At 47.7% G+C, this 23,000-nt stretch overlaps 2 protein-coding genes across 2 annotated transcripts in view; both read right to left on the reverse strand.

The window, feature by feature from the left end:
• LOC122939172 (gastrula zinc finger protein XlCGF26.1-like) overlaps positions 1 to 23,000 on the reverse strand; it is a 1,061,774-nt gene that overhangs the window by 483,241 nt on the left and 555,533 nt on the right. The gene's annotated exons all lie outside the window — the stretch shown is intronic.
• LOC122939180 (gastrula zinc finger protein XlCGF7.1-like) lies at positions 1,649 to 21,413 on the reverse strand. Its single transcript, XM_044295202.1, has 3 exons — positions 21,351 to 21,413; positions 21,207 to 21,271; positions 1,649 to 3,898 (listed from the first exon to the last, which is right to left on the reverse strand). Exons 2-3 carry the CDS (start codon positions 21,238 to 21,240, stop codon positions 3,039 to 3,041), a joined length of 894 nt encoding a protein of 297 aa, XP_044151137.1. The 5' UTR covers positions 21,241 to 21,271; positions 21,351 to 21,413; the 3' UTR covers positions 1,649 to 3,038.

A 23,000-nucleotide genomic window follows, 5' to 3' on the forward strand; every position in this document is an offset into this window, starting at 1 on the left:
TTTGAAACGATCCACAGTTTAACGAGTCCGGACACCATTTTTGTTTCTTTCTTCTCTTCATACTGAGCAGAAGAACGTCTGCACCTTTTACAGCTGACTGATTGCAAGAACCGAAGACTAAGTTGGTTGTTCTGTCAAAAAGCCGTCTACTCTGCTTGGTTTAATACGGTTGGTCATGCTGACAGAGCCTCATTAACAATAACACTCAGAGGCGTACTAAGGGGGGGGGGGGTCCGCCCTGGGTGCCGACTCTCTGGGGGGTGCCAGAAGCAATGAGCACTTCCATCAATACAGACAGAAGCGCTCATTGCTGGAGTATAGGGAGCTGGGTCCTGTCACTCACCGCTCAGCTCCCCGCGCTCCTCCCCTCCCTCAGGCCGGCGGCGCACAGAATGGTGAAGAAGGAAGACTTCTCCCCGCTCCACCATTCAGCCTGCAGACACAGATCACGCTGCCGGCCTGTGTGGGTGGGGCCTGCAGCCTAGAAATCTGCATAACCTCCGCCCACACAGTGCTGCAAACGATCTGTGCCTGAAGGGAAGGAAGGTATGTGAGCTTCAGGAACCGGACAAGGTAATTACTGTGATTAATTTTTTTTAATACAGAGGGGGCACAGAGGGCATTACTACTATGGAGGGGGCACAGAGGGCATTACTACTATGGAGGGGGCGCAGAGGGCATTACTACTATGGAGGGGGCGCAGAGGGCATTACTACTATGGAGGGGGCGCAGAGGGCATTACTACTATGGAGGGGGCGCAGAGGGCATTACTACTGTGGAGGGGGCGCAGAGGGCATTACTACTATGGAGGGGTCACAGAGGGCATTACTACTATGTAGGGGGCACAGAGGGCATTACTACTATGGAGGGGGGCACAGAGGGCATTACTACTATGGAGGGGGGCACAGAGGGCATTACTACTATGGAGGGGGGCACAGAGGGAATTACTACTATGGAGGGGGCAGAGAGGGCATTACTACTATGGAGGGGGCACAGAGGGCATTACTATTATGGAGGGGGGCACAGAGGGCATTACTATTATGGAGGGGGGCACAGAGGGCATTACTATTATGGAGGGGGGCACAGAGGGCATTACTATTATGGAGGGGGGCACAGAGGGCATTACTACTATGGAGGGGGCAGAGAGGGCATTACTACTATGGAGGGGGCAGAGAGGGCATTACTACTATGGAGGGGGCACAGAGGGCATTACTACTATGGAGGGGGCAGAGAGGGCATTACTACTATGGAGGGGGCACAGAGGGCATTACTACTATGGAGGGGGCACAGAGGGCATTACTACTATGGAGGGGGCACAGAGGGCATTACTACTATGGAGGGGGCACAGAGGGCATTACTACTATGGAGGGGGCACAGAGGGCATTACTACTATGGAGGGGGCACAGGGCATTACTACTATGGAGGGGGCACAGAGGGCATTACTACTATGGAGGGGGCACAGAGGGCATTACTACTATGGAGGGGGCACAGAGGGCATTACTACTATGGAGGGGGCACAGAGGGCATTACTACTATGGAGGGGGCACAGAGGGCATTACTACTATGGAGGGGGCACAGAGGGCATTACTACTATGGAGGGGGCACAGAGGGCATTACTACTATGGAGGGGGCACAGAGGGCATTACTACTATGGAGGGGGCACAGAGGGCATTACTACTATGGAGGGGGCACAGCGGGCATTACTACTATGTAGGGGGGCACAGAAGACTTACTATGGAGGGGGGGCAGAGGTCTTTATTATGATGGCGGGGGCACAGAGGATTTTATTACTATAGAGGGGGCACAGAGTCTGGGATTAAGGTTATAATTATTCCCCAAATGTCCCTTACCATTACCTGCAAATGAGTCCAAAGGGTCTGGGAATGTTCATAACTCAGGTAGTAAACCGAAGAATGAAGTAGTTAAAAGGGTTTTCTGACATTTTTTATTTTTTTTGTTGGAATTGAATTAAACTTTATATGTGTAAATATAATGATTATACATCTAAGTGATTGCAATATTAGAGCAAAAGGATACATTTATTGGGGAAAACTGTACAATTAAAAGGAGGCCCTAGTACCCCGTTAGTGTCATGCCCTGCTCTGACTATGTGCGGAGGTCGGCCAGATTAGCAGCACGCGTTTCGTTTTTTGTTTTGTTTTGGAGCCATGCTAGATCCGCCTCCCTTCAGGTGCACTGGGTGGGGTCATTGGTTTATTTTTTTCTGTTATAAAGTTTTTATTATTTTTATAAGTAGACATAAACCATGACTACCATAACAAGGTAACTTGGTACAGGTTGAGGTGACATTGTACATATTTTAGCATCATCGGACATCCACAAAATGTCAAGACAAATTGCATTGCAAAAGGTAAGAGATAATGGGCAAGTTATATAGACCCTAGATGGAACAAATATGTGTGGGAGTTTCAGCATAGGAAACTTTATGTATAAGAAATGGATTAGTCCACCTCTCGATCCCTAGCATATTTCTGACATTTTTTAACTGATGACCTATCCTCTCAAATATTTTCAATATGTCCATTATATAATTCATGGACGATCATGGTTCCTGGTTTCCCTTAAGTCATGGCAAATAGTCACATGACACAAGGGGATCCAGTCTTTGCCGCGGCCAATGTCGGCTGTGGCATTGTCAAACCAGATGAGCCCAGCTGAGCATTGCAGGCTTTGAAGAGAAGGAGAGGAGAGCCAGCGGCAGGAAGCAGGTAAGTAATCTTCCTTTTACAGATCCAGTAAAGTGGGGGAGTTTGCCAAACCCCCTCATTCTTGCACAACCCCTTTAATATCTACAATTATAACAGCTGTAACTACACTTCTGAATATACTGATATTTTCTTTTAATTCCTGCTTCAATATATATGCAATAATTTTTATAACAAAGCTGAGTCTTCTCGCTATAAATGATAGCAAGAAAAAATATGGAAATTCATGGCATATTTTACAGGAAGGATTCAGAATTGGTTGTTCCCGATGTGAAATCTCTGATGTTGAACAAGAGATGATTTCCGAGTAAATCATTTGCCACATTCTGAACACGAAAACGGCTTCTCTCCTGTGTGAATTCTCTGATGGTTAGCAAGATGTGTTTTTCTAGTAAAACATTTTCCACATTCTGAACATGAATACAGCTTCTCTCCTGTGTGACTTCTTTGATGTAGAAAAAGAGTTGACTTTCTAGTAAAGCATTTTGCACATTGTGAACACGAAAACGGCTTCTCTCCTGTGTGAATTTTCTGATGGCTCTTAAGAGATGATTTCTCAGTAAAAGATTTCGTACATTCTGAACATGAATACGGCTTGTCCCCCGTGTGAATTCTCTGGTGGTTCTGAAGATGTGTTTTTCTAGTATAAGATTGGCCACATTCTGAACATGAAAACGGCTTCTCTCCTGTGTGAATTCTCTGATGGTTTTTAAGATGTGTTTTTCTAGCAAAACATTTTCCACATTCTGAGCATGAAAACGGCTTCTCTCCTGTGTGAATTTTCTGATGGCTTATCAGAGATGATTTTTCAGTAAAAGATTTCCTACATTCTGAACATGAATACATCTTGTCCCCTGTGTGAAGTTTCTGGTGGCTGTGAAGACGTGATTTCTGAGTAAAAGATTTTCCACATTCTGAACAGGAATACAGCTTTTTCTGAGCTCTTTGGGTTCCAGAACGTCTTCTGCGAGTTTCATTCTGAGTAAGAGTATGTGATGGATTAGAAGATTGTACTTGTTTTAAAGGATGAGATGATAGATTTTTGCTGTGAAGGTCTGAGGGTACATCTGGGATAATGGCACGCTCTTCATATGTATCTGATATGACACATGGATCATCTGCATTACAATATGTAGATATTAGATGTTTCTCCAAGCTCCCAGCACAGTCATCTACCAAGAACAAAACATTTTTTTTAATTATTTTTGGAAATTATTGAAGGCAGCTATCAAAATTCATAACTAACAAGAGGCTAGAGGGGGCTGTCCAATTGTCATGTGACCCACACACCGAAAAACATAATGGCCCTAAGTACAGTCCTGATCAAAAGTTTAAGACCACTTGAAAAATGGTAAAAATCATATTTTACATTGTTGTATCTTAACAAGGTTCCAAGTAGAGCTTCAACATGCAACAAGAAGAAATGGGAGTGAGACAAAACATTTTTTGAGCATTCAATTAATTGAAAATAACGATTAAACTGAAACAGGCTGTTTTTTAGCTGATCCAAATTTTAGGACCACATGCCTTTAAAAGGCCAAATCTGTGCAAAGATGTGGCTTCATTGTCTGTCAGGTAGTCACACGTTGTGATGGCAAAGGCAAAAAAAACCTCTCCCTTTATGAACGTGGTCGGGTTGTTGAACTGCATAAGCAGGGTCTCTCACAGCGTGCCATCGCTGCTGCTGAGGTGGGACGCAGTAAGACAGTAATTTGGAATTTCTTAAATGATCCTAAGGGTTATGGAACAAAAAAAGTCAAGTAGAAGACCCCAAAAAAAATAATTAGCACTGAGCCGGAGGATCCAATTGGCTGTCCTTCGGGACACTGGACGATCCTCGACCCAAATTAAGGCCCTTACTGGTGCTGACTGCAGCCCCATAACCATCAGACGGCATCTGAGACTGAAGGGCTTCAAAAACAAAAAACTTCTTCAAAGTCGTCTCCGTGAACGCCACATAACTGCTCGTTGGACTTTGCAAGAGAGCACCAAACATGGGACATTCAAAAGGTGGAAGAAAGTTTTATTCTCTGATGAGAAAAAACGTAACCTTGATGGTTTCCAACGTTACTGGCATGACAAGCAGATCCCACCTGAGATGTTTTCTACGCGCCACAGTGGAGGGGGCGCCATAATGGTCTGGGGTGCTTTTTCCTTCAGTGGAACAATGGAGCAGGGGCGTCAAACGGCCGCTGGCTATGTCCAGATGTTGCAGAGAGCATTCCTCATGACTGAGGGCCCTCGTCTGTGTCGTAACCACTGGGTTTTTCAACAGGACAACGCTACAGTACACAATGCCCGCAGGACAAGGGACTTCTTCTAGGAGAATAACATCACTCTTTTGGCCCATCCTGCGTGTTCCCTTGATCTAAATCTAATTGAGGACCTTTGGGGACGGGTGGCAAGGGAAGTTTACAAAAAAGGACAACAGTTCCAGACAGTAGATGGCCTTCGTGCGGCCGTCTTCACCACTTTTATCACAATTTTTGAAGTGATAAACAATAACGGCTGAGCTACTCATTACGGAGTTCATATTTGGAAGTTGGATTTCTGTTTTGGGGGGTTTTTTTTTTTTTTTTTTTGAGGTGTGGTCCTAAACTTTTGATCAGCTGAAAAACATCCTGTTTCAGTTTATTCGTTGTTTTCATTAAATTGAATGCTCAAAAAATGTTTTGTCTCACTCCCATTTCTTCTTGTTGCATGTTGAAGCTCTACTTGGAACCTTGTTAAGATCCAGCCATGCTAAATAGGATTTTTTGCCATTTTTCAAGTGGTCTTAAACTTTTGATCAGGACTGTATATAGAAGGGTGGGACAAGAAGAACAGAGCTGTTACAACAGGCAAGAGTCAGGCAATCATATGCACAGGTTTCTCACATCCTGGAGATCAATCATCTAACACAGGGATGCTCAATCTGCGGCCCTCCAGCTGTTGCAAAGCTACAATTCACAGCATGCCCTAATAGCTGTAGGCTATACAGGCATGCTGGGAGTTGTAGTTTTGCACGGTTGGAGGGCCGCAAGTTGGGCATCCGTGATGAAACAGAATAGTGTGAAAAAGATTCTTTGCCCGGCGTCAGGAGGAGGAGGAGATGCTGCCCCCGTCCATGAACAGCATACAACAATTGTGGCAATGTTACAGTAGAAGGTATGAGAAGGGGCCAAGTCCAGAACCAATAATGATGCTGTGATGTGGGACCAGTTTGTGTTATATCTCAGAAGTCAACCTTGGCAAAGGAACCGGTGCGAGAAAATCATAGTTACATTGCCTTAACCCTCCTCTTATGTTAGCTTTCTGTTACTATCCATGATGTTAACGGGTCGGTTTTGACCCGTGTCTTAAATCAGCCATAAAATACCCTCTGAACAATTATTTTTCATCCAATTTGTTTCTTACCTCTTGGTTACCTTGTTAGGCTTCTTTATCCTTGAAAAGATTGGTTTTAATATTTTTGGTGTGACCCTTAGACCTTTCTTTTGATAGCATACCTCCCATGCTGCATATTGGAGATGATTACTCTGCAAGTCAGCAACTCTGAAATGTATTGGTCCTATGTTTCTTTACTTTATTTAGAGAAGCAGACAAAGAGATGGGCCCCTCGCTAACTACAGCTCCCAGGGCTGAGAGGGGATTGGCTGTCAGTGTTACTAAGCAGAGAGAGTGTTTATTAGGGATCGACCGATATTGATTTTTTTAGGGCCGATACTGATACCGATAATTTGTGAACTTTCAGGCCGATAGCCGATAATTTATACCGATATTCTGGGAATTTTTATTTTTGAAAAAAAAATAAAAAATTCCCACAAATCTGCTGAAAATTAATGTTTATTGTTAATGTGTAGTTTTTTTTTTTAGTAAATCTTTCTTTTTCATTTCTACTTAATATTTTGGTGTTTTATTTTTGTAACTTTTTTTATTTATTTTTTACTAACTTTTAGCCCCCTTAGGGACTAGAACCCTTGTCCTATTCACCCTGATAGAGATCTATTAGGGTGAATAGGAGCTCACACTGTCCCTGCTGCCCTGGGCATAGTGCACACAGCAGCATGGAGCTTACCATGGCAGCCAGGGCTTCAATAGCGTCCTGGCTGCCATGGTAACCGATCGGAGCCCCAGCATTACACTGCTGGGGCTCCGATCAGAGGAGCAGGGGAGAGGGGATCCTGTGGAGGGGCGCACTGCGCCGCCAATGCTTAATACTGGGGGGGGGGAGGCGCACTGCGCCGCCAATGCTTAATACTGGGGGGGGGGGGAGGGGGGGGCGCACTGCACTCATTGAAGATTAAAGGGGTTGTCCAAGTTATATTTCTTGATGACCCGGCACCCCCGCCGATCAGCTGTTTGAAGAGGAGACTCGCACGGTGTCAGCGCTGCCTCCTCTTCACTGTTTACCTTCTAGCCGTTGCATTTGCAGTGGTGAGCAGGTGTAATTACACCCAAGCCTTCCTATTGAAATGAATGGGACGGCTTGGGTGTAATTACACCTGCTCACCACTGCAGATGCAACGGCTAGAAGGTAAACAGTGAAGAGGAGGCAGCGCTGACACCGTGCGAGTCTCCTCTTCAAACAGCTGATCGGCGGGGGTGCCGGGTGTCGGACCCCTCCGATCTGATATTGATGACCTATCCTGGGGATAGGTCATCAATAAATATAACTTGGACAACCCCTCTCTCATTCATTCATATACAGGAGGCGGGAGCTGCAGGATCACATAGCCGGCTCCCGACCTCTATGAGCAGTAGCTGCGATCCGCGGCACCTGAGGAGTTAACTACCGCAGATCGCAGCTACCGCTCATAGAGGCCGGGAGCCGCTATGTGATTCTGCAGCTCCCGCCTCCTGTATATGAATGAATGAAAGATTAAGCTTCATTGGTGGCGCAGTGGCCATAGCTCCTCCCCTCCTCTTGTCCCCTGTCCTTACATTGGCGGCAGCACAGGGGGAGGAGACACTGCTTCCTTCTCCCCTGTGCTGCTAAGGGGAACACGGAGAGCGCTGACAGCAGCGCGATCTGTGTTCCCCATACACTATCGGAATATCGGCAAAATAGATGCCGATACCGATAGTGTTCAAAATCCTGAATATCGGCCGATAATATCGGTAAATCCGATAATCGGTCGATCCCTAGTGTTTATGATTTCAGTTTTGGCACTTATTGGTGTCCTATAATCCTATATTAAAACTGGGTCAGAATTGACCCCAACACCATAAACGTCTTAATTTTAACCACAGTATTTTATATTTTGTGAAAAGTATTCTTTTTCTATTACATTGTTTAAATAGAGGTTCCTGACAAAGTAAAAAAATCTTGATGCAATAAACAAATTTATGTGATACTTATAGACATTCAAAACCTGAAAACGGGTCTTGTTCTGACCCTAACATAAGAGGAGGGTTAAGAGAGGACACAGGTTCATCAACTTTAATCTATTTTGATCAACTCAACTGAGAACCTGAACGGACTATACACCAGTTGTTGAAGGCAGAAATAACCTTAGGAAAGAAGCAGCAAGCCAACTGAAAAATGTAATAATTGACTCTAGCATTATAACAATAAGTCATTGTGTGCAACAGAGGTGTCAGGAGGGCCAGGAAACCTACCCCCTATTAGAGGTACGGCAGCCCAATAATCACAATTTTTCAGATGAAGCCAGAAGGTACCCGGGGCCTGTATGGACGACATATGTTGACACCTTGCACATTCGTAATTTGGACACCAGAATCCAGTGCAGTCCAGAGTGTATGTGACATGAGGCCTGTGAAATGCTGCGCAGAGGGACACCAGGACACGTCCAGGAGATTCATGGAAGAGACCTGTCACCCTGATACTACTGAGCACGTCCTGGAGAGTCACAGCGCAGACCTGAGAGAGTCGTTACCACCTTGGTGTAATGGGCTAGGATCAGCGGGAACACTCCTACTGCTTCCTCTTCTCCTGTCTACTAGTATGTTTGGGGCAGTTTCTATGTATTATACAGTAGCTGATCTCTTGCTCAGCCGACCTCTCTTCTGTAGCTCACCTTGTTTGGAGAGGAGCTCCTGACTGGTTAGCCTCGCTGTAAATATTCCTAGTTTCTGCAGGGGCTGCTGGTTATAGTGTAAGCTCTGTGCTTTTCAGTCCAGTAATCCTTTTATTTTCTGGTATTTCTCCTAGTTTTCCTCATCCGTGTAGTTTTGTTCTTATGGTCAGTCCAGGCTTTACCTCTGATTCTTGTAGTCTGTGTGTGGTTGGGGGGAGGGGATGTTCCATGTTTCAGTCTGTCCTGCCTTGATTCTAGTTCAGCTCTGATCAGTTTGGGTTGGGTCTTAGTGTCCTCCTGTTCTCTGTTTTAGGATCAGTTTTAGCGTCCGCAAAACACCCGGCCCGCACTCCCATACAACAGCATATTTTTGTCTGCAGCTGATGACAAGAATAGGACATGTTCTATTTTTTTTCCAGAGCTCGGGGCCGCACTCCGGAAAAGCGGATGCGTTGAGTACATAGTGTGCTCTCGGCATCAATTCCGTCCACATAAAGAATGAATGGGTCCGCACCTGTTCCGCAGAATTGCAGAACGGGTGCAGACACATTCATACGGACGTGGGAATGGACCCTTAGAGATTAGGATTTTTCATAGGAATGTCTCAAAGGACAGTGATGTCTGGTATTAGGGTCAGCGTGTAAGGACAGATCTAGGGAAGGTTTCAGGGAAAGCTCCAGTCAGGGCCACATATTGTCTGTTCAATCATCGGTCTGTTCCATCGTCTGATTACCATCCTCATCCTGGTCCAGTCATCTACTGATGAGTTCCTATCTCCTGGATTTCTTCTTACCTGCTAGTGCTGTGATATGTGCTTTGCATTACACAGTTTGGTCATACTGCAAGTCCTGGGGGTATCTGAGTACTGGAGGACACTGTTAGGACCTGGGGAAGGCGCCTGCTATAGGGGGAAGTCCAATTCATGGTCATTATGGTTACAGACTCATCTTTGCTTCATTTAGTAGTCACTACTCACCTGGGCTCTTATCTGTAGGGATCTCCTCCTTGTATTCCTCATCGCCCCTCACATCTGTCTCTGTAGGGATCTCCTCCTTGTATTCCTCATCGCCCCTCACATCTGTCTCTGTAGGGATCTCCTCCTTGTATTCCTCATTGCCCCTCACATCTGTCTCTGTAGGGATCTCCTCCTTGTATTCCTCATCGCCCCTCACATCTGTCTCTGTAGGGATCTCCTCCTTGTATTCCTCATCGCCCCTGTTGAGGAACGGTTGAGCCGTATGCATATATATCCATGCATGCCTGCAAACATGTGCGGGCATGTATGGTATATGTGCATGCATTATCCACCGCATCATGGGATGATGTGCGCAGATGTGCCCAACATCTGCGCACGTCTGCTCATGGGGATCCCCAGGGGCTCACGGTGGCCCCTGTGGGATATGTGTGCTTTTGTCCCCTTATAATGTAGGGGCTTGTGTCCCCTTATAATGTAGGGGCTTGTGTCCCCTTATAATGTAGGGGCTTGTGTCCCCTTATAATGTAGGGGCTTGTGTCCCCTTATAATGTAGGGGCTTGTGTCCCCTTATAATGTAGGGGCTTGTGTCCCCTTATAATGTAGGGGCTTGTGTCCCCTTATAATGTAGGGGCTTGTGATATCTGTGCCCCCTTATAATATATGTGCCTGTGCCCTAATATTAATGTATATACATGTGTATGGATGTGCCCCAAGCATCCATACTCATGTATATTATACGTATCCCCCCTCCTACACCTGAAACCAGGTGCATCGGTTTGAATGTGCCCCAAGCATTCAAACCGATGCAATCTGGCTAATTGCATCAGAATGACTGGACAAGGGTCCGGTCATCCTGATGGATACAAAGAGCTCAGATTCAACAGAATCTGAGCCCTTTGTTGTAATTATCTCCAGCGCCGCTGGAGATAATTACGCATGATAGAAGAACAATCGCACTGTCCGGAATGCTAAGGGCAGCAGGCGGGAGATCAAAGGCATCTCCCGCCTGTCTGCAGCACGTCCCCGATGTGCGGGCCGGCGCAGTGACGTCATATCACTGCGCCGGCCCACGTGGCTGATGGGGGCGCGCGCGCGCCCCCTGGTGGGCGGCGCAGCGCGGGAGTGCAGGCGGCCGGGTTTAAATATCCGGCGGCCCGGCACTCCAGTAGGTCAGTTAGGGTCTGGGCCCCCACGTGAGGATAGCGCGTCCAGCGCTAAAGGTTGAAGAAGACCGGACCCCCCCACTTGAACAGAACGCGTGCTGCGCTCAGGTCAGAGCGCCGGACCGGAATAGGAGAGCGCGATCGGCGCTCAATAGAAGTGCCTGGCCGCCCCCTCCTGAAGGACCAGACCCCTGGACGACCATAAGTATCACCACCTCCCACCCTATCCCACCAACTCCATTAACCCCTCCACTCCCTGACCCCTGGTTAACCCCCCCCTATTCCACTATCCTAACCCACCCCTGATTCCTGTATCACACCCCTGGGATCCATATTCCCCTGGCTCCCTGTGTACATGCTCTCCCCTGATTAACCCTTTCCCTGCCAGGCATACTCTGCCCTGGCCCCCCCCCCCCCCGGACACTTTACACCCCCTGATGTCCGTGCCCTGTTCCCCTGTCCTGCCTGCCTCTGTTGAGCATGCAGGTGCTCTGCAAACAATATTACATGGCCTGCAAGTATTAACCCCTGCAGAGCCATTGATGTGTGTATTGTCTTATAACCCCGTAGGGACAGTATAGAGCTAGGCGGGTGGGTTGTTATACCTGTATGTGTGTATTGTATAGTTAGTTTGTGGGTGGAGTTTGGGAACGTGTAGCGTAGTTTGAGTATTGTATATGTGTAGTGCTGTGTATTGTTACTGTATTGTGTGCGTAGCGTCAGGTGTTAATAAATACTGTGTTACTTGTACCCTTTGTGTAGTGTATACTTGTTAGCGGTAGCGAGTAAGGCGCGTGCAGCTAGCATTAGTGAGTAGTGTAAAGCATAGCGAAAGTATTGAGTTGTTGTTATATAAAGGCATAAATAGGCGGAGTCTTCAATAGACAGCTCCTCCTATTTAGGAATATTAATTATCGATATTCGCATAATATTGGTGAATAATATTCCCCCTTTACATTGGCGAGCCAGGCCCACTGCTTACATTTTGAAATCTGTGTTTGGTTTTGAGGTTAGAGGTCGGCCATCCTGTGAATTGTCAGGCAAGAGAGACGTGGTCAGCGGTCTGAGCGTCTGGGACCTGATAATTCGGACAGGTAACGCGACTCTTCCTCACAACACCAAGCGCAGATCAAAATCTTTAGCAGAGAATCTATGTTCTATCTGTGAATTAATATTTTGCTATTTGCTTTGCACGGTCACTACACCGCTCGAGTGATTGCGAGGGAGAAGAGGACACGTCACTGGAAGAGATCCATCTTCGTGGGAGCAGCGTACAAAGTCAGGCTGGTCGGGAAGAGGCGTTCCGGGAAAATGGACTTCTTCCAAGCAGCTGCGAGGAGGTACGGCCCCAAGGAGAAGATGGATGCTCAAACGGTGAGTATGGACTTCCCCACACTGCAACACTTGAGCAAACACAGTACATTCAATCCCATCCTCCCCACCACATACAAGTCAGCAGAGATGCTGTGGTCCGATTTGTTGGCACAGGCTTGTAGTTATGACAAGCTTTGTGTTAACAAACGGACGGTGTTGAATAAGGCCACTAAACGGCTTCGGATGCTGGCCAAACTCGTTCATACGTTTGAGGCTAGCATCTGTAAGCCAAAGGAAGTGGCGCTGGTGTCTCAGTCAACAGAGACAATTCCTCCGGCCGTTCACTGCCAGTGCTGTGCCAATAGTTCCGACCAGGTTTCGGCATTGCGGGCACAGCTGGCGGAGAATGTGCAGTCTACTGTTGACCGAGATGCGCAGGTGGCTCGAATACAGTCACAATTAGTGGAAATGCAGAAGCAGAAGGAGGAAATTGAGGCTCAGTTGACTCAGTCTTATACTGAGGTCAAGGCCTTCAATGAACGCACTGCCTCTACTAGTGTGACGGTAGCCAAATTGAAGGCTCACGTTGCTGTAAGCTCCCAGATAATAACTGGCTTGCAACAGGTCATCACCAAGTTGGTGCCGGCCCTTTCTTTTCCCATAAAGTCAGGGTCGGAATATCCCAAAACTTTGCCCTATGCAGGGCAAATAGGGGGGAGAGTAGTCTGTGACAGGCCAAATCACCAGACCAAGCCTGTCCAGACTAACAGAGATTTCTCCCTGACTTTGGGGAAAAGAAACATTGTGAAAAGTGCCTCCCTGAAGATGGAACAATTCAGGGAGCGCGGTTGCAGTGTGGACGGACCTGGGCCACACCAGGCAAACATCAAATGCTTTGCTTGTGGTGGCTTGGGTCATATAGCGAAGCACTGCAAAACACACAGGACAGTAAGCCCAATCAGGTGCTTCAGGTGTGGGAACAAAGGACACATTGCAAGGAATTGCCCTTGTGCAAGTAATTGCAATGTGTCCAGTGATGGGATTCAGGTAGCAAATCGTGCAGCGGGGTCTAGTCAGCTTGGCCATAAGGGGGTAACCTCTTGGCGGCATCATCAGCTGCTGAGGAGCCAGAGTGGCCAAGCTAGGCTAGGCAACATTTGACACCCCTGTACTATTTGTTACACCGTTTGTACCCTATACATGTCCATGTTGTGTGTTTTTGTTGTCCATTGTAACGTTCTCTTTGATGTTGATGGTGGTCCTTGTCTATGAGTGTGTTCCACCAGGCTGATTTATGTAGTGTTGTAATGTCCCGTCTGCTGTCTTGTTTCATTCTGTGTCCCCTTGGGGCGGAGCAGTGTTATACTGTGGATCGAGAACGTATAGGGTCGCGAGCAGATAATATCACACGGGAAATCCTGCTTGTCGGGAGAAGGCATAAGGACCTTCTTCATGCAGCACACAAAGGATGATGTGATATTATTCTGGGCAACCAGGGTCTCGGATCGATACAGATAACACTGTTGTGCTCAAGGTTTTCGGTAGGGCTGTGTTGCGCTGGGGACTGGGGCGGACAGACAACATTGGTGTAATGTTGTGCTGCGCACTTAATTCTAGTCCGAGCAGGTAACACAGCTCTGATAGGGATTGGACGCAGAGTGTTTGGCAGCAGAGGGTGGACTGTGTTCTTGTGTTGTGGGGTCCTGGGGAGCCGGGGCATGCCTATGCCGTTGGTTCTGCGGGCCTCCACAAGATGGGATCACAGGGGGAAGTCAGCCTGGGTACACATGAGTGGACAGGGATGCGGTGCCATCAAGATGGTGCTTTGTCCACAGAACTCCAGTTATCCTAACCTAGTAGGGAGGCCATCCTTATCTGTTGGTGCAGAGGGATGTGTAGCAAAGGACACGCTCCTCTGAAGGTAGGGTGTTCAGACACCAGTGTTGGGATAATGAGGAGTCCTGTGAGACAAAGGGCAGCCCAATACCTTTCTCTACCCATGGGTCAAAGGTATTGGTGCTGGGAATTCTTGTACATTTAACTGCACCGTTAGGGGAGAAATTCCCCTGGGAGCACCTGGTATTTTCTTCTGCCATAGGTTTTATATGGAGCGGAAGAAAAACCCAGGAGAGGCCACGGAAGAGGCCAGCTATTCCCCCTGACACTCTTGGGAGGCTCCAGAGGATCCCACTGGATTTTGGCAACCAAGCGACCTCTGCCTAGAGGTGTTTTTAGAGATGGAGGACTGTGCCACAATCCAGCGGGAGCATTATTTAAAGCTCTGGAGGAAGATTTGGAGACGTTCGGGTGGAAGAGCATATCACTGGTTTCACCCAGTGAAACTTCTTTTGGTTCTGGTGATCGTCATCTACAGTCGGAGGGTCAAGGGACTTTTTGACCAAAATACACCAGAACCAGACAGAACTGTACAGAACTATCCGGAGGAGGAGGCTCAGGACATAACCAAACATGGTTCCTGTAGCCAAATATTATTGTATGGACACACTTTGTTTTCTATGGGGGTTCGGGACGTATAACATGTACTACCCTGAAACCCCATAGCACATTGCATTTATTGATTATGTTTGTTGGTTGATTGTGTACCCATAGACACTCTAGGTACAAATGTGTGACAGCCTATACCCAGGGAAACTCACCCAACGCATTGCGGTGAGTTATAATTTGGCTGTACACATTTGCATCCTATAGTCGTTTCCCATTGACACAGGGGTCTGCGACCTACCTATGTCTTTGGAGGTGTAGAGATATGCCAGGTTGCATGAATCTCTATGGGTACACATACATATAATGATTTTGGTGGTGTTGGGAGGGATGTGACACATGTATTTTGTGTGAATGGGGATAAGGTTAGGTCACGATAGGGACAGGATCATTCATTTGCCACCTTGAACCCTGGAACGGTGAAGTTCTTAAGGGAAGGGCTGGATGTGTAGTGTGGCGGAGGTGTTCTCCGCAGTAGAATTTAGGTACTATGACATCACCGCTTAAGAGTCTGACCTGCCTTGTAAAGACCTATTAATCTGTCCACGGGAGAACCGCACCCTTCAAGATGGAAACGGATATTTGACTGAAGAAAGTTGGGACTGAGACTGTGAGGGTGAACCCACTCCAGATGCCTTGGAGGCGGGCCATACCTGAAGATCGGCAGAACGACAGAGAGACTGTGGGGTGTGGTCACTCCAAAGTGGGGGTGGCCGACACCAAGAGACGGATGAAAGAAAGGCCAGTTAGACGGCAGGAGTACCAAGAGACTGTGGGGGTGTGGCCACTCCAAAGTGGGGGTGGCCAACACCAAGAGACTGCGAAAGGAAAGACTGCGAGGGTGAACCCGCTCCAGAATCCTTGGAGGCGGGCCGTACCTGAAGATCGGATTACCGAGAGACTGTGGGGGTGGGGTCACTCCAAAGTGGGGGTGGCCGACACTAAAAGACTGTGGGTGTGTGGTAAGACGATGGTGTATCCTGTGGACGGAGGAGTAGGTTACGGTGAAGGGCAGGTCGGAGGTAAATGGATTAGGGATGTCTAAGTACCTAAAGATCAGTGTACACTACAGTTCTTCCTGAACTTCCACCAAGGATGGGGTTGAGGGGGGGGCAAATATATCTCAACCCGTTCCCCCAATTATATTGTCGTATTATAAAGTCCGACAACAGGGGGATTGTTGAGGAACGGTTGAGCCGTATGCATATATATCCATGCATGCCTGCAAACATGTGCGGGCATGTATGGTATATGTGCATGCATTATCCACCGCATCATGGGATGATGTGCGCAGATGTGCCCAACATCTGCGCACGTCTGCTCATGGGGATCCCCAGGGGCTCACGGTGGCCCCTGTGGGATATGTGTGCTTTTGTCCCCTTATAATGTAGGGGCTTGTGTCCCCTTATAATGTAGGGGCTTGTGTCCCCTTATAATGTAGGGGCTTGTGTCCCCTTATAATGTAGGGGCTTGTGTCCCCTTATAATGTAGGGGCTTGTGATATCTGTGCCCCCTTATAATATATGTGCCTGTGCCCTAATATTAATGTATATACATGTGTATGGATGTGCCCCAAGCATCCATACTCATGTATATTATACGTATCCCCCCTCCTACACCTGAAACCAGGTGCATCGGTTTGAATGTGCCCCAAGCATTCAAACCGATGCAATCTGGCTAATTGCATCAGAATGACTGGACAAGGGTCCGGTCATCCTGATGGATACAAAGAGCTCAGATTCAACAGAATCTGAGCCCTTTGTTGTAATTATCTCCAGCGCCGCTGGAGATAATTACGCATGATAGAAGAAGGGGAGAAGCTTCCCCTCCTCCTATTATGCGCATTCCGACAGTGCGATTACAATCGCACTGTCCGGAATGCTAAGGGCAGCAGGCGGGAGATCAAAGGCATCTCCCGCCTGTCTGCAGCACGTCCCCGATGTGCGGGCCGGCGCAGTGACGTCATATCACTGCGCCGGCCCACGTGGCTGATGGGGGCGCGCGCGCGCCCCCTGGTGGGCGGCGCAGCGCGGGAGTGCAGGCGGCCGGGTTTAAATATCCGGCGGCCCGGCACTCCAGTAGGTCAGTTAGGGTCTGGGCCCCCACGTGAGGATAGCGCGTCCAGCGCTAAAGGTTGAAGAACGCGTGCTGCGCTCAGGTCAGAGCGCCGGACCGGAATAGGAGAGCGCGATCGGCGCTCAATAGAAGTGCCTGGCCGCCCCCTCCTGAAGGACCGGACCCAGGAGAGTGCGTCCTGCGACCGGAGCAGACCCCTGGACGACCATAAGTATCACCACCTCCCACCCTATCCCACCAACTCCATTAACCCCTCCACTCCCTGACCCCTGGTTAACCCCCCCCTATTCCACTATCCTAACCCACCCCTGATTCCTGTATCACACCCCTGGGATCCATATTCCCCTGGCTCCCTGTGTACATGCTCTCCCCTGATTAACCCTTTCCCTGCCAGGCATACTCTGCCCTGGCCCCCCCCCCCCGGACACTTTACACCCCCTGATGTCCGTGCCCTGTTCCCCTGTCCTGCCTGCCTCTGTTGAGCATGCAGGTGCTCTGCAAACAATATTACATGGCCTGCAAGTATTAACCCCTGCAGAGCCATTGATGTGTGTATTGTCTTATAACCCCATAGGGACAGTTTAAAGCTAGGCGGGTGGGTTGTTATACCTGTATGTGTGTATTGTATAGTTAGTTTGTGGGTGGAGTTTGGGAACGTGTAGCGTAGTTTGAGTATTGTATATGTGTAGTGCTGTGTATTGTTACTGTATTGTGTGCGTAGCGTCAGGTGTTAATAAATACTGTGTTACTTGTACCCTTTGTGTAGTGTATACTTGTTAGCGGTAGTGAGTAAGGCGCATGCAGCTAGCATTAGTGAGTAGTGTAAAGCATAGCGAAAGTATTGAGTTGTTGTTATATAAAGGCATAAATAGGCGGAGTCTTCAATAGACGGTTCCTCCTATTTAGGAATATTAATTATCGATATTCGCATAATATTGGTCATCAATATTCCCCCTTTACAGCCCCTCACATCTGTCTCTGTAGGGATCTCCTCCTTGTATTCCTCATCGCCCCTCACATTTGTCTCTGTAGGGATCTCCTCCTTGTATTCCTCATCGCCCCTCACATCTGTCTCTGTAGGAGTCTCCTTGTATTCCTCATCACTCCACACATCTGTCTCTGTAGGAATCTCCTCCTTGTATTCCTCATCGCCCCTCACATCTGTCTCTGTAGGGATCTCCTCCTTGTATTCCTCATCGCCCCTCACATCTGTCTCTGTAGGGATCTCCTTCTTGTATTCCTCATGGCCCCTCACATCTGTCTCTGTAGGGATCTCCTCCTTGTATTCCTCATCGCCCCTCACATCTGTCTCTGTAGGAATGTCCTCCTTGTATTCCTCATGGCCCCTCACATCTGTCTCTGTAGGAATCTCCTCCTCGTATTCCTCATCGCCCCTTACATCTGTCTCTGTAGGGATCTCCTCCTTGTATTCCTCATCACCCCTCACATCTGTCTCTGTAGGGATCTCCTCCTTGTATTCCTCATCGCCCCTTACATCTGTCTCTGTAGGAGTCTCCTCCTTGTATTCCTCATCGCCCCTCACATCTGTCTCTGTAGGAATCTCCTCCTTGTATTCCTCATCGCCCCTCACATCTGTCTCTGTAGGGATCTCCTCCTTGTATTCCTCATCGCCCCTCACATCTGTCTCTGTAGGGATCTCCTCCTTGTATTCCTCATCGCCCCTCACATCTGTCTCTGTAGGGATCTCCTCCTTGTATTCCTCATCGCCCCTCACATCTGTCTCTGTAGGGATCTCCTCCTTGTATTCCTCATCGCCCCTCACATCTGTCTCTGTAGGGATCTCCTCCTTGTATTCCTCATCGCCCCTCACATCTGTCTCTGTAGGAACCTCCTCCTTGTATTCCTCATCGCCCCTCACATCTGTCTCTGTAGGGATCTCCTCCTTGTATTCCTCATCACCCCTCACATCTGTCTCTGTAGGAACCTCCTCCTTGTATTCCTCATCGCCCCTCACATCTGTCTCTGTAGGGATCTCCTCCTTGTATTCCTCATCGCCCCTCACATCTGTCTCTGTAGGGATCTCCTCCTTGTATTCCTCATCACCCCTCACATCTGTCTCTGTAGGAACCTCCTCCTTGTATTCCTCATCGCCCCTCACATCTGTCTCTGTAGGGATCTCCTCCTTGTATTCCTCATCACCCCTCACATCTGTCTCTGTAGGAACCTCCTCCTTGTATTCCTCCACGCCCCTCACATCTGTCTCTGTAGGAATGTCCTCCTTGTATTCCTCATCGCCCCTCACATCTGTCTCTGTAGGGATCTCCTCCAGTTGGGGGGGGGCGGTGGGTAGAGATAGTTAGGGGGTTGGGCGCAACTGCTGCAGCCAAGAACTGGCAGCAGCGGTGACCTGTGACCAATGTGGCACGTGACTGAGTGACGTACTGCATGGGTGGCAGGTGCTCCCCTGCCCTGTCAACTGGATGTTGATTCTCAGAGACCCGGGATCTGCAGAGCTGCCCATGTATCGATTGAGCTGGAAGCCACCAGCAGGGATCAGGTAAGTATGAACCCAGCCACTCTGAAGGGGTCTGTTAAAAAATTTGGCTGGATAACCTCTTTATAGGGATTATCCCACAAATTAAGAAGTAGGAATTCTACCAGCGACTGGTTTCTCTGGAGTCCGACATGACAGCACCACATGGAGATTGCCCTTCTAGTCTTCTGCAGGGACAGGAACACAGAGAGGTTACATGGCTCCTCTCACCATCTACCACCAGTGTTTTCTGAAATACTACACCAGGATGGATGCAACTAAATATGTATTTACTCATTACCAATGACACCACATGGAGCGATACCAGATAAGCATGTGGTTGGGGGAGAAGGGAGTCTGGGTTAACTCCCGATTGTATTAGATGCCCAGTCTGTAATAAAGCTTCCCCGAGGCGCTGCTCTGCAAATCTGATCAGTAGATGCCTCTGCTCTCTCTGCCCATGGAACTAAAATGTCCCTGGTGTGAGTGGCTTTAATTCCATCTGGACCGGGAACTCTTTGCGAATTACAGAATTATTGGATTGCAGTCTTCAGCCACCTCGCCAAGGTGGTCTCCGAGACCTTCTTCTCCTTGTTCATTCCTGAGAACTGTATCAAGAGATTTGGATCTGATCTCCAGGATCTCAAGGCATCTAAATATTTCCTATTAAACTTTTGACATCTAAGATGTGGAATCACCATTGTGAGGGGATGCATTGAAAAGATGGAAAAAACATCTCTTGGTTAAGGTGAAAAGCTGAGGCAATTTTAGGGAGAAAGGTCGGATAAACTTTTATGATCTTATTGAAAGGTTTGAGGTAAGACTCACTGATGCAAAGGGGCTGTATTTTCCCGACACTACAGGCCAAGGTAATGGCATCTGGGAAAACAGTTTTAAGGGACAAGAATCTCAAACTCAACTCCTCTAGAATATCGCAGAGACCCCTGAAGTTAGGTCCCAAAGAGGAATAAATTTTTTTAGGGCCGGTCTGATCCAGGATGTAGCTTTAATAAACATTTTGATCCATCTATAGTCTGGTGGTGGTAGTGTCATGGCGTGGGCATGTATGGCGGCCAATGGAACTGCTTCTCTTGTATTTATTGATGATGTGACTGCTGACAAAAGCAGCTGGATGGATTCTGAAGGGTTTCGGGCAATATTATCTGCTCATATTCAGCCCAATGCTTCAGAACTCATTGGACGGCGCTTCACAGGGCAGATGGACAATGACCCAAAGCATACTGCAATGGCCGAGTCAATCCCCGGACCTGAATCTGATTGAGCATTTCACTTGCTGAAGACAAAACTGAAGGGAAAACGCCCCAAGAACAAGCAGGAGCTGAAGACAGTGGCAGTAGAGGCCGGGCAGAGCATCACCAGGGATGAAACCAGCGTCTGGGGATGTCTATGCGTTCCAGACTTCAGGCTGTAATTGACTGCAAAGGATTTGCAACCAAGTATTAAAAAGTTAGTTTGATTTATGATTATTATTCTGTCCCATTACTTTTGGTTCCTTAACAAGTGGGAGGCACAGATGCAACTGCTGTAATTCCTGCACCGTTCACCCGATTGGGATGTAAATACCCTCAGATTACAGCCGACAGTCTGCAGGTAAAGCTGACAGTCTGCAGGAAAAGCAATCTTGTCTGTTTCATTTCAAATCTATTGTGATGGTGTATAGAGCCAAAAATGTTACAATTGGGTCGATATTCCCAATATTTATGGAACTGACTGTAAACCTATTGGTTCCTTATTCCCACCAGTGGTCTCCATAGCCAGAGACTTGAAGGAAGAAGCAGAGAACATGGAGCGTCTGTGTTCGGCTGTAATCCTGCCATCTCCAGCTCATTACACCAGTATAAACCAGTATAAACCTAGAATAGTACTGGATAAAACAAGGCGTCCTCCTACAGAGGATGGTGACATCTCCATTACCTGACTGTCCTGTGGAAGGAGAGGACGCAGACATTTCTCTGGTGTTGTCCTCTGACTGGATCTCTCTGCAGGAGACACAGAGACTGGACTCAGACTTTACAGACAGAGAATTCCAGGACATTTGTATTTAGTCCTGTCTGTTACCTGGAGATGTGAGGGGCTGGTCCTCCTCCATCTTGACCTCTTTGTACAGACCCTTGTGTCCTTCTAAATACTCCCACTCCTCCATGGAGAAATAGACAGCGACATCCTGACACCTTAGAGGAACCTGACAACACAATGACACCGTCATCACCCAGACCCCTCCAGTGCTGTGACTGTATAATGTCCCAGCATTCCCGGCGGTGTCACCTCTCCAGTCAGCAGCTCCATCATCTTGTGGACGACTTCTAGGATCTTCTCATTGTTCTTCTCATGTATCAGATTACTAGACGTCTTCACCGTGGAGTAATCCTGGTCATTGAAGACATAATAATAAATGTCACCATGTACATTCCAGAGTCCATCACTTCTACAGCCATGTCCACCTGTAATTACCATAGATAATGGTGTAATGTGACATCATCAGAACCTCTCACCTCTCCAGTCACATCCCCTGTAATTACCATAGATAATGATGTAATGTGACATCATCAGAACCTCTCACCTCTCCAGTCACATCCCCTGTAATTACCATAGATAACGGTGTAATGTGACATCATCAGAACCTCTCACCTCTCCAGTCACATCCCCTGTAATTACCATAGATAATGGTGTAATGTGACATCATCAGAACCTCTCACCTCTCCAGTCACATCCCCTGTAATCACCATAGATAATGGTGTGATGTGACATCATCAGAACCTCTCACCTCTCCAGTCACATCCCCTGTAATTACCATAGATAACGATGTAATGTGACATCATCAGAACCTCTCACCTCTCCAGTCACATCCCCTGTAATTACCATAGATAATGGTGTAATGTGACATCATCAGAACCTCTCACCTCCCCAGTCACATCCCCTGTGATTACCATAGATAATGGTGTAATGTGACATCATCAGAACCTCTCACCTCTCCAGTCACATCCCCTGTAATTACCATAGATAACGGTGTAATGTGACATCATCAGAACCTCTCACCTCCCCAGTCACATCCCCTGTAATTACCATAGATAATGGTGTAATGTGACATCATCAGAACCTCTCACCTCTCCAGTCACATCCCCTGTGATTACCATAGATAATGGTGTAATGTGACATCATCAGAACCTCTCACCTCCCCAGTCACATCCCCTGTGATTACCATAGATAATGGTGTAATGTGACATCATCAGAACCTCTCACCTCTCCGGTCACATCCCCTGTAATTACCATAGATAATGGTGTAATGTGACATCATCAGAACCTCTCACCTCTCCGGTCACATCCCCTGTAATCACCATAGATAACGGTGTAATGTGACATCATCAGAACCTCTCACCTCCCCAGTCACATCCCCTGTGATTACCATAGATAATGGTGTAATGTGACATCATCAGAACCTCTCACCTCTCCAGTAAGCAGGAGGAGGATCTCCAGGGTAAGATCTAATATCCTCTCCGCCATCTTGTCCCCGTCTCCGTCCATTATCTGGTACTGATGATGTCATCGGACAATCCTAGATCACAGGAACCTGAATGGAAGAAGAGGAGTCAATGTAGAATCCGCATGAAATCCCACAGAAATGCTTATAATGACCGGAGATGATGAGGGACATTTGGGAGAAATCAGAGGAGATGAGGTCTTCTCTCTATTGTCTGGACTGAGGACTGG

Source organism: Bufo gargarizans, chromosome 5, assembly GCF_014858855.1.
Source record: "Bufo gargarizans isolate SCDJY-AF-19 chromosome 5, ASM1485885v1, whole genome shotgun sequence".
Classification (NCBI taxonomy): domain Eukaryota; kingdom Metazoa; phylum Chordata; class Amphibia; order Anura; family Bufonidae; genus Bufo; species Bufo gargarizans.